Here is an 11,576-nt window from a genome sequence, read left to right as displayed (position 1 = left end):
ATCTTATCACCACTTAAATTTTGATGGGTTTTTCTTAAAATGAATCCACCAGACATGAAAATCAATATTGGACGCAGTTTGTTTTGTGTTAGATTGGGCATTTTCTAATGCTGCTCAGTTCAGTTCAACTTGCGTAAACAGAGAGACAAAGAATAAAACATACACAAGATATCTTATATATAAAAGAAACAGTTTAATGGGTCACACAAGTCCATGCCATGTCAGTATTAATGTACAGAAATGACCTGCAGCAGACTCTGACAACTGTCAACTACGTGGAGAAAGTTCATAAATTAAACTTTTGCTTTAATATAAAACAAAACACACACACACGAGGCATGCAAGTGTGGAATCTTCAGCTTCCAACACCACTGGTCATTGCAGACCACGTCTAGGCCGGCTAGACTGGACACAATACCTTATAGTCTGGACACAGCAATGGTAATAATATTAATAATGGTCAGATGGTATTATGTACACAAATTCATTTCACATTTCATAATGCCACTGCTGTGTTTTAAAATGTCTTTACGTTTGACAGTTTGCTTCACATTCACAGATCACAGTATTACTAATATCTACATACATGACTGTTTTATGTCCTGCAACTTTATCTTAAAATATATAGAACTGTAAATATGTGTCAGTGTTAATGACTCCCAACTCATAATGGGACACATACATTTTTGTTTATGTATATAAAAACCTTATGCTACTTACAAATAAAAAGAAATATATGAACCTAATGCAATTAACAGAGAACAGATCAATTCAATTCCATGACGTGTGCCCGATGCCTGATGAAACTTCAAAAACCATGAAATATTCTGACAGCATCAGACGCACAGTGTTTAAAATACCAATTTCCTAAATGTTGCCAAAGCACGTTTAACTACATCTGAACATTTGTGAACTGCTGAAGATGACTAAGAGTAAGATGTTCAAAAGACTGAACTATGAACAAAGTCTGTTCTTTGACAAAGGCGGAAATTATATTTCTCAAGCTGGCATGTTCAGCAGTAAAATGATATGAAATATCCTTTTTTTTTTCCACAATAAGTTAGCATCTAAGAAGGCTGGAACTTTTGTACTCATCTTTAAATTGGCATGTCAAGTATATCAAAAAAAATCTCATCTTGGGATGCAACTGATAAACATTGCTTGAAGTTTCAAGGACATTTAGAAACTTCAAAAGAGAAGATGAGGAACTTACACAAGGTACCCACTAACAGAGTTCAGGAAAACTTGCAAAAGACAAAATTTTGCATGTCTTGCCAAACCACGGCATCCAAAAATCTGAAAGCAAAGCATTACACAAGTCAAACCCGATCTATGTTTTCCAGATTTTTCTGATAAATCTCATCCTTCTTTCCAAACTGTAAGGTAAAAAAAGGCATTGGAGGATCTAATACTAAAATTAATGGCAACTTATCAACTAAATTTGTACTCTAATTTTTTCACACTAATCCTTAACTCTTGCCAATAAAACTATGCTGCAAATGAAAATTTCTACATATGAAACATGAACTTTGGTCAGGATTTTCCAGGGCAAAAATGCTGCTGTCTCCATCCATGCTTCAGGCTACATAATTTATCAGTAACAATAGCACGAAGTGGGATGTCCCCCTTTTCCCTCATTTTTTAAAACAAAACACAACATTTAGTCACAGGCTTTTTCACGGAGATGCCACCTTTACTTTCAGTTGTCCCTGCATTCAGGACCATTTTGTCTCTTAGCCCATTACTGTTTATATCCACTTTCACTTTTTCTTTTGAGCGTCTTTTCACCTGACTGTTGTTCCTGAGGGAGCAGTCATTTGAGCAGATGGACCCATTGTCTTCCTTTAAGCTCCCCTCTCTGCTCAGACGCTCGTAAATGTCACTGAATTCCCGAGAAATCACATGAATAATCCTAGCGTTAATCTTGTGCCCCTTGTCGTCCTCGTCACGACTAGTCCTTGGGGTACCCGCGTTGGAATCGACCACATATTTACTGCTCCTGCTGGTTAAGCTACTACTGAGGCTGAGGTTAGAGATGTTGGATGCCAGACTAAGGTTGCTGGACTTTCGTATGTGATGGGCACCATTAGCAGCTGCTTTAACAGGTAAAGACTGGCCAGAATCGGCCCCAGATTGTTCAGGTATGTTGTCCAAGTTGTGATTGTTTTTTGTTCCACCTGCAGCCTGTTGCTGCTTCCCAGCGTCACTTACTGAGGGCTTTCCCTGAGCAGCTTGTTTGGGCTGTTCGGGGATGTCTGTCAGAGTGGCAGGCCCATGCTCAGCTCGTTTGCTTCCACTTTTAGAGTTTTTGGAGCCCTTTGAACTACTAGAACTGCCACCACCTTTGTCCTTGCCTCCTTTCCTGTCGGAATCCCTACGGTCTCTTCTGGGGTTGCCCCCTCCTTTTCCCCCTGGTCCAGATGCACTTCCATGGCCCCCAGGGCCTCCCCCAAACCCTCCAGGGCCGTCTGTATCACTGGAGGTATCACTGCTGTCCTTCCGGGGAAACCTGTGCTTCAGCTTCTCTTTTCTCTTTTTCGAATCTGGGTCATCTGTGTCACTGGCGTCAGAGCTACTGCAGCTGGTTCCCCTCTGGCCACTGCCTCGCCTCTTTTTCATTCGGCCCAGTTTGCGCAGCAGCTCTGGCGAGGCCAGCGGGTGGTGGTGGTGTTGTGTGTTGTAGACACGCGGCCGAGAACTGTCTGACGGCTGAATTAGATCGTCATCCCCATCAGACTCTCCCTCCTCAAATATCTGGTTGAGGAGCTGCGGGGAACTGCTAACAGACCTCAGTGTGGGCCTGCTGGTGACAGGGCGACGCAGAGCCAGAGCCTTGCGACTGAGACTGGTTTCGCTTCCGCTCCGGGAATCAGAATCACTGGACACCTCATCCAGAGACTTTGTCATTTTCACTTCATAATTCTTATCAAAGTCCACGTCCATGGGTTCCGCCCCACCCATTGCCAGTTTCTCCGACATTTCCGTCTCTGATTCTTCTTCTCCAGACTCCTCCCGAATCAGGCTAAACTTCCTCCTCTCGCCCGGACCAGCAGTGGAGGTGAAGGTCAAAGGTGAGGGGGCGTGGGCCGTGATGGGGGACACCAAGGAGTCGACCAGCTGTGCAGACTTAAACATATCAGCCTGGGTCACATGGGACTCCTGGATCCTGGAATACAGAGAGATACTATTACACACAGAACTGAGCCATTTTCAATAGATTATTGCCGTGAAGACTACTTATAGGAAAGGCTTGAATATTACATGTCATTATAGCAAATATTAATATTTGGCCATACACTTTGGAAAAAATAAATGAGAACAAATATTTTTATTAATATATAATTATTATTTATATAATAATTAATATCATCCATGTAATACATAAGGTTTTATGGTGAAGTTCTTTTGTGTAAATATACAGATGTCTTTTATTCTAAATTAGAGAAATGCTTATTAAAAATCACATCTAATACATCTTATCACAGTATTCCCTTGGGTAACCCCTGGCAAGGAAGCATGGTCAATGTGGAAGATGTAACAGAACAATGACAACCACCCTAGAGCTGAGCTGGCAATCAATAACAGATCTCATAAGCTGCAGTGGCATGCAATGGAGATTATGATCACGACGTGTGTGTGTGTGTGTTATCAGCATTACAAACTGATTGCTATGATCACTCTGCTACAATACCCATCACATTAAATTGAAATTATTAAATATCAGCTTATGCAAGAAAAAAGTAATAATAATAATAATAATAAAAATAAAGATAATTTTTTGTTCTGATAAAGTTAATTTCAAAAACATTTCCTCAATTATTAATCACTGCATTGTTGCAAGAAGACTTATTTGCCTTAACAAAAAATACACACATAACAGCCTTCAAGCTATGAACATTTAGGATTGCATAATTCATAGCAGTTGCATGTTTTGCATTTTGACGCATTTCCCGTGATTGCTCTGCGTGTATGACAAAGTGTAAGTGTAACATGAGAATACTCTAAAATAGACAATAAATAGGTGTCAGACAAATGATCCTGCAATAAGAAGCATCAGTGTGTACTTGACTGATACTTGTCAGGCAAAGACAGCGATACAAAACACTCAAAGAGCCACATATCCGCCTATAATGCAAAAAAAAAAAAAGTAACAATAAGTTATAAAACATCCAATAATCTCCGTGCTAACACAAATCCTGTGCATTGATGGCGACAGTGCAACAACAATGTAACAAACATTCCCACATTGTATATATCCATCCATTATGAAACAATCATGCCCCAATACTGCTATGCCTACCCTTGTCTCGTTTGTAATAGTGGATCAAACTTAAAGTCACATTCATGGGAGATGTTACCAGACATGATTTTAGGTTATAAAAGAAAGGAGGAGAAATGGCTTAGTGGCCTCGAGACCAGATGGTAGTGGCAGTGGGATGGGGGGAGAGAGGATGCTAAAAGCAGAAAACTGCAAAGAAAAAATTGGATTGGTGGGTGGGGCAGGTTTGGGGGTGGGAGTGGGGGTGGGGTGGGGGTGGAGGGTCATGTCTGTGCTACATATCCACCCCTGTCATGCAGTGAATAAAGACCTGTGCATTACCACATGAGTTGTTTGTCCATAAAATCAGGAAAACACTAAAACTAATCGCTCCTATGTACTCAGATGCCCTTCTATTACTAACGAGGATTAAATATATAAACATCAACATCTCTGTGCCACTCCATGGTTATCAACCAAACACTTGACATTTTCAGCGATATGAAAAAAGGGGAAATTTGGCAGCTATGCTTGAAATGATCATTATTTAGATAGCGTGATCAAATTGAAACACAAATGATAAAATAAGACTTGAATGTAATTTTGGTACAAAAATTACACATACACACTTGCATGCAAAAAGCTAATCCACGCAACAAATAAATTTATACAGCTTCCCCCCCCACCCACCTTTTTCTTTCCTAATCAAAATCTGTACGTGAAAATGCATTAAATGAGATGTCTATGTTGGGTGGGTCATATTGGCCATTATATGTCACAAATAGACACTTATGTAACGACGCATACAAAATAAGAATTTGAAGTAAAAAAAATCCTTTAGTCGGTGACTTTAAGGAATCTGACTCTCTGGTTATATGAACCAATAAATCAGCCAAGAAGCAATTTAGATTCCTCGTGCACAATTAAGACTACCATGCAAAGGATATAATGGGAAATCCTTGTATGCAAAATCTTCACACGCTATTATGAAGTTTGGACGTCATACGCGCGTCACTAGAAGGGTTTCTATAAAGATCTGCGCTATACAGAGAGCAAAGCTACCACCTTCTAATATGACAACAATACAAATCATTATTTAGCGTCATTTATGGATTGCTGCAAGTTTTGTTGAAAACCGATGATGCTGCTGAATCATCAATACCAGCTGCAGCTGTCAAGCTAGTGCAGTGGGAGATAAATACAAAGAAAAAAAGGAGAAAATGACAAAAAAAGAGAGAAAAGAAAAAGAAAAACGGTGCAGAAAATCAGTTTTATATTCAAAACATGCTGGCAATGGACTGAATTAACACACAGTTAACCATCCATTAAAAAAATGTGGTTTATTTCATTTGTTCATGGAATTTTGATTGAAAAAATGAGGTGCCCAACAAATTTTATCTGGATCTGGTTAAGTGGCACCACTAATTTCTGAAACAAGTTTTGACAATACCTCTGAAATTGCCAGAAGGTAATGCAGTAAGGTGAAACTATATTTACTGTAACTGCATAATAGTACACGTTTTAGCCCAAAACTTTTTAAAAGGTATTTCTCTTTTTCTCCTGAATATAAAGTGGAGGCACTGTGTGGAAAAACAGTTCAAGAAACAAGCAGGGGGCACAGTTTTTACCCGTTGCACCCTTCTGGCGAATCAGCCTCAAGGCCTCGAAGCGGAAACCTTCCCCTGGACGTCTTGGTTTTTATTCTACGATGGCAGCAGCGGGGATAAAAAATGGGATCAAAATTAGCTTTACTAATCCTTGCACATATAGCAGTCTATTCAGAAGCTTTCCCCTTTGTTTTTTTCCCTTCCACTCGCCATCACATGAGTTACTGTGGTTATATAATTCATTTTGTCCTTGTCACAGTGAAACCCCATCTTGACTTAACGTGAGGACAACATGTCAATTTTGCATTAACTGAATGTTAACGAAGCCCGTAACCAATGCCAATATTTCTATATTTCTGTCACCATTGCTCTCACATAGATAACATACAAATGTCTTCCTCTCAAGTCATCAAAAATAAAAATACAGTAAGAAAAATTGCAAGCAGACACTGGCAAGTTTTCTGGATCAAAAAGGGGATTGCCACAGCAACTCTTGTGATGATCAAAAAATATGTCTGCTGAAATGCCATCCTTTCAACATGTGAATGGCTCAATAGCTTTTGAACTGTTCACATGCCATGTCACGGCACCCACCCTCATTTCCTCGATGTTAGTCAACTCTCTCAGCTGAAAATTAATAATGGAGATAATATTTTCTCAGAAAGCAGGATAATATGGCACAATGCGTATGTTTATTACATTACTTGTTATCTTCTTTGCGCCTTTCTATGCTTCTTTGAGATTATTTACATAAACAGCAAATAGAAACATTAGTCAAGTCACTTCTGTCTTCATGACAAGATGAGAGAAACAGACGTAAACTTTGGCAGCACCAGAAAATGGTGGATTGTTTTTTAATAATAGTATTAAAAAATATAATTAAATAAAGAAAAACTCAACACATCTCATTTAAACAATGACACTGAAATGAGAAGGGTGAGGAATGCCATGCAGGTCAAGCACTTTTATTTCACTTTTAACACTATTCTGAAAATGAATTTATCTAAATAATCAGTCTAAAAACAGAAAAAAAAGTCAATATCATGTGGAGATGAGATCTACACTGAGACTCCTGACACAAAATTGATATCGACTCCACTTCTACGACTGGGAATATTACTGACATCACAGCGGACAGGCGTGACGCAAGAAGACAAGATCCGCGGGGACAGAAAACTTAATGAGGGTTTAACTAGCCGGGAATTGCTGCTCTTTTTAATTAGTGTCTATTTCAACAAGTGATTCACAGCAATCCAATACTGTTTACCAGGCATGATTGCTTTCAGATTCTGCAGCAAAATCTTAGATTCTGAAATTCCCACTGCATACGTAAAAATGTCATCATCCCATTTCACAAAATTATATCAAGCACTTCTTTAAGGCTGCAGGCTTATAAGACTTGAAACAATTTGTTTTAGGCAATAATTCCCTATCTACTTTAAGAGAGTATACTAATCATGTCTGCCGATCTGCCTTAATGTGGTGATCGATAGCTGGGATCAATAAAATAAGACTAACAACAATCTGGGCTGATCCACTGCTGGATTCATATTCTGCCAGCACCAGCAAGGGCAATGTCTTACCCACAGGTAATGTGCCTTCAGTGCCTGTTTCCTTTTGCTGAATGCAATCAGATAAACAGACTAACACCCATCCTCTTGTTTCCAACGTACTCGTTTAATCGTGCTTTTGTGTATTCTACTCAATGGCAGGAGGAGGCCTGTTAATCTGACTGCATTCAGCGAGAGTCCTCAAAGAGTGGGATCACTCAACGTAGAACCATAGTTTCATTGGGAAAGGGCCCTAAGCTGTAGTAGTAAGTACCAACCATTTTCACACAACATACGTCACTGAAGCAAAAGACAAATGCTTTTCAATTACGTATCAATTCCTGCAGAGGAAATAGCACTGTCAATCTGAAAGTTGAATGTAAATCCAGGTGGAGAACTTCAACCACTTGGAGTTCTGTGTTATCTTAACCGAAAATGTGGTTTGAAGGATTTTGATAAATTTCCATTGACACAGCTAAAACCTTACAAACAAAATTACACCATTTCAATGCTTTTTAACTTTTTAAAGACTTCATTATTTTCCCCAATCATTGAGCCAAAAGGCATAGCAAAAGCTGAAATGATCTGGTATTATCAGTGAAATAGCAATACATGTACACACACAGTGACACCAGAACTCTGTCAAGTTTTTTTTACATCCAATGATGACAAAAGATCTTATTACATCCATACAAACTACGTTGAGCTTTACAATTCTATAAAGACTACATCATCATTCAAATCTTCTTTTCATTCAATTGTTAAGCAAAGCAAACAACCAAAATGGATAGAAAGCTTGGGAAGACTACCTACACTGCTTATCTGCAGGCAAATAAGGAAAGAGAGAAAGTAAAAAAAGTGCTTCATTACTTAATGGCATTTCTAAGAAATTAAAACTACAGGTACCCAGTTTTATCCCTTGGCAATCTACAGAAATGCCCAAAAACATCAACCCAATTGTTTTACCCCCATTAAAAATATTACAATATAATATCATAAATGCACGAAGGAATATGGCTTCAAATGCTACATAAAATGTAATTAGTTATAATTCATATCAATAGAAATCAATAGAGTTTATCAGCAAAAAGGTCATATAGGCAAGAGTTGTGGCTTAACAGAATTGATTTTTGTATTTCCCTGAAGTTCTTATGTAGAAGCAGCTGAGGTTGTAAACTGATGCCTGCTGCTGTACAGAAAATAAACAATCAGATTGGAAAGAGAGAGAGAGAGAGAAAGAGAGAGAGAGACAGAAAAAAAGGAAGAGACTGTAAACTTTAAGACAATACTTAGAAGCAGACAAAATCCAAAGGATAACAGATTTACCCCTTCCTAATAATGAGCTAAAACAGACAGTGTATCTGAAATAAATTTACCTGAAGTACTGGTGAGGTTAAAATGGCAGTCATTATGTCAGACCTACAGCATGTAATGTATTGAATGTTACAAGTAACACAGACAAAGTTGTATCTAAAAGCACCAAAAATAGATCCCAAGGTATGTGACGGTATGCCAACTATGTACATCCTGAGCTCCTTACATTTTTTTCTCTATGGAGATCAAAATGCCAGCAGAGAAAGGGTTATCTTCTATGACGTGAAACCATACAAAGGTATGTTGTCAAGGTTTTCCAGCCATTTCATTGGGATGGTTTCCTTTATAGGAAAGCAGCTGTTTAGTAGTGAATGAAACTTTCTAGGATCACAGGGACCTTACAGGTTTTAGCCAAAACATGCAGTTAAATTCAACTGCACTGACAGTTAATTTTTCAGATTAAATTTTATTCCAAAAAATTGCATTGACAATATTTGCCCTAAAGTGGCCAATGCTTAATTATTTGCCAAATTACTTAAGTCATTTAGCATACTCTTTTTTTTTTAAATAAATTTTCATGTTCAATTCATCTTGTGGGTTTTAGTCTCATTTCTCACTTGTCAATAATGAAACTGGTTTGTAATAATAATAGCCCAAAAGAAATTGAAAACTTCGAAATATCGCTGAAGTTCCCTCTAATTTGTTTCAAAACAGTTCTCTTCCATTATAGGGAGTAGTATGTCTTCCCAATCAAGTCTAGCTTTGATGAAATGAGTTGCTGTTGATATACTTCAGAGGTTTTTCCCCCTCGAAAATCCTCCCAAGACACAAAGAGGCAGAATATGAGAGGAGAAGCAGCACAAATTTCCTCCATTTGACATTTAACTTGAGAACACTCCGTCAACACCACATAACAGCAGGGCCCAGAGTAAAACGGTCCCTTTTTTTCCTCGTAATAATTGCTATCTCTCCCAAAATACGAAAAAAAAAAAAATCTTGCAAATACCATGAATAATTTTCCTTTTAACTTGATGCCAGTGCACTTAAGTCAGCACATCATCACGAAGGCAGAAACTTGATCTATTAAAAGTGCACCGCCGAGGAAATAAAATGCAGTTGGTCCAGTCTGTATGAATAACTATCCTAAGCAGTGCCCTTCTCACCTCCATGGAAATAATCAATAATGGAGGAAAATGTGGATGAGTACAGCCGTACCTCATATATCACCAGGTCTCTAAAATACTATGATTTTTTAAAAACTAATTCGTTCTTTAACTAAACATGCACAAACGGAAATAAGTCATGTGTGAAATGTACAGGATGAATACCTGAAAAGCAAAAGGGTAAAACAACCAAAACATAATTTAGGTCATCTTAATAAAAACAGGCACCCCTGCAGCCAGGAGCCACCACATCAATACCAATTATTGTTGGAAAACCCACCTTGGAGAGAGTGCGAGAGGCTCCAGATTAAGCTGGCCTGGCCCTGCGGACGCTACCCTACGAAGAACGTGCTGGGGCGCCTGCGGAGGCCCGTTGTCAGATATAGCAGTGGCCATCATTGTGAGCTGGCGTTTTAATCGGCGCTCAGCTAGGAGGTAATATGTGGCTGTTATGTGATCGTACTGGTCCTTCTCCAGAGAACTGAAATGAAAAAAATATAAACTTTATGTGATATTTAAATATTTTCAAAGTAAAGCAGTGCATATGCATGTGTGTGTGCGCATGCCTGTCAATAAAAAAATACATCTTTACATGTATATGAGTGATATACACTGGTAGATGTTTGAATGTCTTAAAAGCTGGAAAAGTCACACTCCTAAGAGTTCAGCCATTTATATAATCATTTGTTAAATCTATAATATGTGGGGAAGGGGGGGGGGGGTGAAGGGAAGTTAATGCTGTCTGTACGCTATTGGAAAATAATAAAAATGGCGATCCAAATTGCTGGCAAAGGTTATCATTTTTAGCTTTTAATCTTGTTCCCTGAAGGGGGGTCTGGAAAAAGTCTATGCTTTGTAGACTTGTGAATATGATGATAAAAATAGATGATCCCTTGGGAGTATGTACACGGTATGTATGAGTCTCCTGTAGAGAGGAACAAAGACAATCACAGTATGCCATCAAGTTATATACACATTGAAAAACCTTATCAAAGAAATAAACTGAACTAATCTGACATATAAAACATGATCATGCTCTATACAGTAACTCAGACTATGGTAAACAATATTTTCCTGAAAGATAAGTGTATATCTCGATCACACTGAATAGAGTAGCTCTGATAATGGTACATAATATTTTCCAGAAAGCTTAAGTGTAAATCAAAACATGTTATAAATCAAATGCTAGAACTTTCGTTTAGAAACTAACCAACTTGATGTATACATATCATATGTCATTACTCAGTGTAAATGTTGGGAAAGGTTTTCTTTTCAACTGGTCTCGGTCTCGTCAAGTGGGTTTCTTTTCCCAATCTAAATTTTTTAAGGTCTTCTTCAAGTCTTCAAACCGTAAAAAAAAGCTCCAAAATCTACATTTTTTTTAAAAATATTTTTTCAATTTTTTTTCTGGGGCTCAGTGTGGCATCACAACACCAAATAAAAGTACCAACACATTAATCACGTCCTTTAATTTCCATCACGATAGAATCTCTCTTTGTAAAGGGAATACGGCTATCACACTCACTAGGTCTCTCTTGGCCAAGGGAATACAGCTTTGCTCTCTCTACTCACACACATGATATCATCTTACACAATACAGGAACTGGCAAGCTTCTCAATGATTACCCACTTGAGATGCCTGGGTTTGGGTTACCAATAAAGAGAGATTTATTCGTTTTTCGTG

At 38.3% G+C, this 11,576-nt stretch overlaps 1 protein-coding gene across 1 annotated transcript in view; it reads right to left on the bottom strand.

The window, feature by feature from the left end:
• Nucleotides 1-171: 171 nt before the first annotated feature.
• The window catches only part of LOC106173951 (SNF-related serine/threonine-protein kinase), a 29,384-nt gene continuing 17,979 nt past the window's right edge, over nt 172-11,576 (bottom strand). Inside the window, exons 4-5 of the mRNA XM_087012085.1 lie at nt 10,173-10,373; nt 172-3,166 (exon numbers count right to left, since the gene is read on the bottom strand). Of these exons, the coding sequence (XP_086868211.1) occupies nt 1,642-3,166; nt 10,173-10,373 (1,726 nt within the window). The 3' untranslated portion in view covers nt 172-1,641. The remainder of the gene's footprint in view (nt 3,167-10,172; nt 10,374-11,576) is intronic.

This window comes from Lingula anatina, chromosome 4 (genome assembly GCF_051362555.1).
Source record: "Lingula anatina isolate TDL-2025a chromosome 4, LinAna3.0, whole genome shotgun sequence".
NCBI classification, from domain to species: Eukaryota; Metazoa; Brachiopoda; class Lingulata; order Lingulida; family Lingulidae; genus Lingula; species Lingula anatina.
This window is presented reverse-complemented; position numbering and strand designations above follow the sequence as displayed.